Raw genomic sequence first — 7312 nt, forward strand, 5'->3', positions numbered from 1 at the left:
TTAATTTTTCATACGAGACTATTGTTTTGTACTGCTACGCAACACTTAAATATCAATGACTCAAAAATTATGACAAAAATAATGACAAAGGGAAACAAGTATGTTATTGCTTTTAAGTTTTACGACTTTGCTTATTGTATGATAAAAGGATAAAATCAACTATATTTCTAATGGCAAGACCTATGCAACTCTTAACCAATCATTTCATAAGCTTAAGAATCAAGATACAAATTTAAAGATGACAAACGCCCTGCATGTGGATATGTAAACCAAATATGGAGATATGTCTAGTCAAGCCCAGACAACACTGGCATAGCGCCTCCTAAAATGGCTTAAAATAATGGCTTTGATTCTAAAGCCAAAGTCTCACTATTGCCGGTAGAGCCTCGGTACATCCCGGTTTGCTATGGCCGGTCGACCGATGAGAACCAGGATGCTTCATAGAATTTTTTTAACGCTGACACACTATTTCTCGGTGCCGCGGTTGAAGCTGGTCAACAACCCGGCCGAGTCCTGAGTCCCTGGACTAGCTACGGTTTATCGCGGTGAAGTTGTTTCCGGTAATGCCCAGGTGGAGCCGCGGTGAAAGCTGGCAGTGTCCTGGCAGAGCACCGACATACACCGGGGCTATACCGGCATCAGACCCCGGCAGAGCTATGGCAACACCCCGGTTTAACCCCTGTTGTCGCTGTTAATGCCCAGGCGGAGCTCCAGTGGTGTTCCGTCAGAGCGCTGGTTAACCCATGTACTGTAGCTATACCGAGACTCTGCCGGCATTCACCGGGGCAACACCAGCGACATTGGGCGTTGCCATAGCTCTGTCAGGGTCTGTATGGGCCTCTGTGGAACTATGGTGCTGTCCGGGTTGGTCCCGGTGCCGTCCCGGATGTTGCCAGTGCCGCGCCGGTAATTGCCAGTTCATCCCGGAGGTATTAAACATTTAAATACTTTCCCAGTGGAGCCCGGGTTGTTCCCCGTTGTCCCCGTTTCATCCTGGTCGCCAGTGTGGAGCCCTGGTTCATCCAGGTAGAGCCCCTGTTCATCCTGGTAGATCCCAGATTACTCGCCGGGGCTCCACTGGCATCATAGTGAGACTGGGCCTTTACAGACCGATTCATACAAGTTTTTACTAAAGGAAACACCCCTAACTCAATCTTAGTATAAAGGCAAGACCTATATTTTCTACTGTGTACTTTTAAAGTTGGTAAACCAAATATTGTAACGAAGAATTGTGCAGCTGAACCAGCCCCAACCATTATATATTTTACATCGATCATTGACCAAGGAATTTTTGTGTGTCTGAAGTATATTACTTTCTTACACTGCAGAATTAAACTTAATTTTTTAACATGAACATGTCACATTCCTGGTTTGGAAATGAAATTTTGTTTGATGAAAGATACGAACACCTAGTGGATATAATCCCTTTTCTTAGATAGTTGTGTGTTATTACCATGACCATTATCATAAAAATACCCAATTCCTACTTTGCTGTACTGAACTTTCGGGCACTTGATTGTTTTAAAACAATAGAATTCCAGATATTAAATGGATTGGCATTATGAATAATTTGCTTCTTTTTTAAAAAGTTACCAATAGTCTCAATATGCTTAAAACATTGAGAACAAACTGAAATACTATGATGTAATTATTTTACCAGCATGCACTTTAATGTCCTGGTAAAAAAACACAAACTGTTTTTAACCAAATAAACCCAAACTCTAGCTGTGACTGTGTTATGTTTTATTACATTTCTTTTGTTGCTACTTAAAATTTACCTAATTGTCACATAACATTCATACCGGTATATAACTTTTATATGCCCCTTTTAAAATCGGTGAGATCCTGCCTTTTTCCAGGATGATGTATGATTCCTATTTCAAACAGTTTTACGTTGATCATCATTTAACTTGGATACAATTTTTCTAGGCATAATATCTCGGTCATGTTTTATAACCAGCTAGATCACACTTCAGAATTATGGCCCTTGAATTATTAAAATTACCATTTTTAATTCGTCTGTAGTTTAACTAAAATAGTTTTTAACCTATTCTAATAAAATTTGCTGACAGAGTTTGTGGACATTAAATTTCCACTTATTCGTATAACCAGTTACATGTAGATTGACTAAAGCACGTATACCCTTTCTGTTCTCTTATGCAAGACTGTTCAACACACCATTTAAATGGGCCTATTTTGTGACAATTAAGCACTATGTTTTGTTATGTTTTATTAGAATTTTTCTATTTTTCAGAAAGAAAGGTAAATGGTTTGCACCGACACAGATAAAGGATACAGGTTTGACAGTAAGTTAACCTTTTGGTATCTTCCGCAAGCTGCAATCTGGGGGAAACTTAACAGCTTGAATCTGACTTAAGATTAAATAAATAATTAAATACAACTGTTTGATCATTTTCATGGATTGCTTAAATTGTTAGGTAGTGAAATTCCATCAGACAGTGCACATGATAAATATTATTCTATATGTTAGCTTAATAGCCAAAACAACAGTTTTGTAAAAGAAATTTCCACTTACATTACATAACACATTTTCTGATAAAAGCCCATTTTATAATAAAATTTGATTATCTATTTCATAATAATTCACCAAAAGATGTTAACGGACGACTTGTGACTCAGTGATCAGGGAAAAACATGTAAAAGCGCCTTTGAACGCACCCGCGAGTATGAAAAGGGCGCTATATAAATGTGGTATAAAAAAAAACAAAAAATAAAATAAAATTATTCATGCAGTCATAATTACAGTGAACCTTTTTTGGATTTCACTGTTGTACATCTATTTCATAATAATTCACCAAAATTGTTCATGTAGTCATAATTAAAGTAAACCTTTTTTGGATTTTACTGTTTGTTGTACATTTAATTATGTGTTTGGTATACAAATATATACATTAGTCCCAATCTACAATGCAAAGAAACTTGAAACAAAATAAAAATGTGATCTCTTCATGTAGGAGGATGAGGACACAAGTGAATGTTTCTTTCATTTAATTTCAATGTATTATTTACAGGTATTTACAGGTATATTGAATACACTATTTTTATTATCTGCATTAATTTTTATTCTCTTGATAGGTTGGAAATGAAGCTGTGAAAAAGACTAGGAATAGGAATTCTGAAGAGACGTTTACACGTCAGGTGTGGATGAACAGTGTCCTGCTTGAGGCAATTCTAGGGATCCTGAACAGTGGAGAATTTGACATACACTTTCATGTTGTTAAGGTTTATTCTTTTTTATTCAGTTTGAAATTGTTTCTTAATGCCCCCACAAAGTGAGAGGCATTAACCCTTTGTATGCTGGGAAATTTTGTTGCTAAAGTGTCGTTTGCTGAATTTCTAAAATTAGAAATTTCTTCGATTTTTTTCAAAGAATACTATCAGAATAACAAACAAGTTGGATCCTGATGAGACGCCACGTTCTTTTGCGTCTCATCTGGATCCAAACTGTTTGCAAAGGCCTTCAAAATTCGGTTCCAGCACTGAAAGAGTTAATATTGCACTTTTCTGTCTGTATGTACATCCTATATGTGCGTTGTATCCATCTTATCTTGTCCAGATCAGAAGTTAACCATCTACATGTAGCGGTCAATTTTAAAATAGCATAAGTTTAACAAACATATGGTGGAGAAAGCTTGTCACTCACTGAAATTTGTCCCTGGCTAAATGCTAGGTCTGATTTAGGGGTCACGGTTAAATATAGATATACTTCAAACGTGTCACAACATGTTTCCCATGGGATCTCTTTCTGTTGCTTTTTTGTGCTTTTTTATTATTTTATTTTATATTTCAGCATTATCATATTTATTATTGCTGTTGTCTGAAATAAAGAGATTTGCAGTTATTATCTTTAAACGTTGTGTTTAAAAGTCAATGTAATCCAAGTTCATATAATACTATGTGGGTATATACTGGTACGTGGGTGTTGTCTTTGTCACATTTTAAATATAATTAATATGCATAATAGAAGCAGTGGCTTCCATTAACAGCAATTTTAACAATAAACATGCAATATTAATTTCTATAAAGCTTTGCAATACAAGCAAGAGGCTCATCATGTCCTGTAAGTTAACATGTAATTAATGTCCTTCAAACTCTACATCTGGTTCTGTTTAATGATTACTTTGCCCTCTGTGCCTTCTGGGCTGCAAGTTGGATCACTGAGCAGGATTCAAAATGTTTATACATGTATAATTAAGAATTATATTGAATAATTATGAAGCTAAATGTATGCTATATCTGTAGGTGGAGATGGTTCATGATTTCTCTGCCCTCAAGGTGTTCTGGAAAGCAAGTGGGAACACTGAGCAGGATTCAGCTCTGCAAGTAACACTCGACCAGAAGGCTGGCAGACTCAGGTATGGTAGATGTAATGGTTGTAGAAGGATGTACTTAATATTTCAATGAATAATGATTGTCTCACCTATTGCTACTTTGAGTAGTCAAATACTGCAGTTTTGTTCCTAATCTATATTGTTTGATGAGCTGTTTCACTTGATTAAGTTACTTATCATTTCAGTGCACTTTGATACTATCCACACATTTTCTGAAATCAAATATTATTGCTTGGTACATTCTTTGCAAAGCTCATGCTTTTCTTTTAATAATAATACTGTTTCATTATTATACCCCCACAAACGAAGTTTGGGGGGTATATAGGAGTTAGCTTGTCGGTCGGTCGGTCTGTCTGTCGGTCTGTATTAAGTGTCCGCTCTCCAATTCAAGTTGTTTTCATCCGATCTTTACCAAACTTGGTCAGATGTTGTATCTAGATGATGTCTAGGTCAGGTTCGAATATGGGTCATGCTGGATCAAAAACTAGGTCACGGGGTCACTTAGTGCGTTTTTAACAATTGAGCATGGTGTCCGCTCTCTAATTCAAGTAGTTTTCATCCAAGTTTCACCAAACTTGGTCAGAAGTTGTATCTAGATGATGTCTAGGTCAAGTTAGAATATGGGTCATGCCGGGTCAAAAACAAGGTCATTGGGTCACTTAGTGCGTTTTAAATATTCAGCATGGTGTCCGCTCTCTAATTCAAAAAGTTTTTATCCAGTATCTTCACTAAACTTGGTAAGAAGTTGTATCTAGATGATCTCTACGCCAAATTTGAACATGGGCCATGCTGGGCCCAAAACTAGGTCACGGGGTCACTTAGTGCGTTTTTTAACATTCAGCATGGTGTCCGCTCTCTAATTCAGGTAGTTTTCATCCGATCTTCACCAAAGTTGGTAAGAAGTTTTATCTATATGACCTTAAGGCCAAGTTCGAACATGGGCCATGCCAGATCAAAAACCAGGTCACGGTGTCACTTAGTACGTTATACACACTCAGCATGGTGTCCGCTCTCTAATTCAAGTAGTTTTTATCAGATCTTTACCACGCTTGGTCAGAAGTTGTATCTAGATGATGTGTAGGTCAAGTTTGAACATGGGCCTTGACAGGTCAAAAACTAGGTCACGGGGTCACTTAGTGCGTTTGAAACATTGAGCATGGCGTCCGCTTTTTTTTGTGAAGACAACATGCAAAATATTCTGTGTCAACGTGGCATGTGGGGGTATTCGTCACGTCTGTGACAAAGTTCTAGTTTTATTTCTGGTTTGTTTATATTCAAACAAAACTAATGACTTTCAATACTTGAAGGATTTGATTCCTTCAATTAACTTTGAATTATCCTACTTTGGTGGTACATAGTAATCTTATATAGTTGTCAGTCATCATGTAAGTAAGAAAAGTAACATTTTCTACAGACACCTGCTGATAGAGTCACGCGTATGTGGCCGTGTGCCTCCTGTGTGCTTCATCAAGGACCTGTCTTTAGCCCGGCTCAAGCAGGTTGAAGATCTGTTCAAGAATCTGGACACTGGACCTTCACACAGGGAACCAGACTTGTCCAATGTGCAGGGCCCAGCTGGCCTGGGTGACCATGACAACATGAGCAGTCTACTGAATGCACGTGGGAAGTTGGGGAACCTTGATATTGACTTCCTCATCAGCCAGTCTGCAGCTGTGAGACCTCTACATGGTGGCAATACAGATGAAAGTAACAGAGTTTGTGATATGCAGAGTTTTGACTCACAAAATATAGTAATGGATTCAGAGAAAGCAAGTATCAGTGTTGGTCTTAGTGGTAGTGGTAAAGTATTTAAGGTATCAGAGAAATCAAATATCAATGTAAACGCTAAACATTCAATTGATAAGTTTGAGATTGAAGATCTGAGCGTTCCTATACGACAAGATATGTATGGGCTACAGCATGATGTGCTGATGCAGAAGGTCTTAGATGCCAAAAGCTCAGTTCGTAGGCAGCCGTACATGGAAGCGAAGGAATCAGGGGACGAAGGGGATTTGTTGAAGTTCAAGAGAGACAAAAATAAGGCATATACTGTGAAGAAGATATCAAAGAGAAAATTGGAAAGAATGAGTAGGAAGGGAATCGATGAAGAATACTAGGAATCAAAATGTTATGTAATATGTTTTCATGATAAACAGTATTACTTTTTAGGTAGACTATTATATATGAAATATATAAGTGGAGCTATCCTACTCGCCCCGGCGTCGGCGTGAGCGTCTGTGCAAATGTTAAAGTTTTCGTACTACCCCAAATATTTTCTTTGTCCCTTGACATATTGCTTTCATATTTTGCATACTTGTTTACCAACATGACCCCAACCTATAAACAATAGCAGACAACTCTATCAAGCATTTTGTCATAATTATGGCCCCTTCTCCACTTAGAATATGCAGCAAATGTTAATGTTTGCGTACTGCCCCAACTATTTTCAATGCCCCTTGACATATTGCTTTCATATTTTGCATACTTGTTTACCAACATGACCCAACCTATAAACAAGAGCAGACAACTCTGTCAAGCATTTTGTCATAATTATGGCCCCTTTCCCACTTAGAATATGCAGCAAATGTTAACGTTTGCATACTACCCCAACTATTTTCAATGTCCCTTGACATATAGCTTTTATATGTTGCATACTTGTTTACCAACATGACCCCAACCTATAAACAAGAGCAGACCACTGTATCAAGCATTTTAACATAATTATGGTCCCTTTTACACTTAGATAATTGAACATTTTGCTTAAATTGCCATAACTTCTTTATTTATGATCACATTTTGTTATTACTTTGACAAAACAACACTTACCTGAATACCACAATGGATTCCACCCCAAACAATACCCCACGCCCCTACCCAGAATCCCTCCCCCCCCCCCCCCCAATTTTTTTTTTTTTGTAAACATCAAATAATTAATTACCTCACCCACATTATACCCCCCT

At 37.6% G+C, this 7312-nt stretch overlaps 1 protein-coding gene across 2 annotated transcripts in view; it reads left to right on the top strand.

Annotated features, from left to right (window-relative positions):
- The window catches only part of LOC127857540 (uncharacterized), a 6654-nt gene extending 134 nt beyond the window's left edge, over positions 1–6520 (top strand). The window contains exons 1-5 of one of the 2 annotated variants that reach the window (XM_052393980.1): positions 1–98; positions 2255–2306; positions 3097–3243; positions 4264–4376; positions 5767–6520. The exon at positions 1–98 is cut by the window's left edge and continues 134 nt beyond it. In XM_052393980.1, the coding sequence (XP_052249940.1) occupies positions 1–98; positions 2255–2306; positions 3097–3243; positions 4264–4376; positions 5767–6469 (1113 nt within the window). In that variant the 3' untranslated portion in view covers positions 6470–6520. Of the gene's footprint in view, positions 99–2254; positions 2307–2338; positions 2686–3096; positions 3244–4263; positions 4377–5766 lie in introns of those variants that run through there. The other variant, XM_052393981.1, reaches the window with a different exon arrangement.
- Positions 6521–7312: the final 792 nt, after the last annotated feature.

This window comes from Dreissena polymorpha, chromosome 14 (assembly GCF_020536995.1).
Source record: "Dreissena polymorpha isolate Duluth1 chromosome 14, UMN_Dpol_1.0, whole genome shotgun sequence".
NCBI classification, from domain to species: Eukaryota; Metazoa; Mollusca; class Bivalvia; order Myida; family Dreissenidae; genus Dreissena; species Dreissena polymorpha.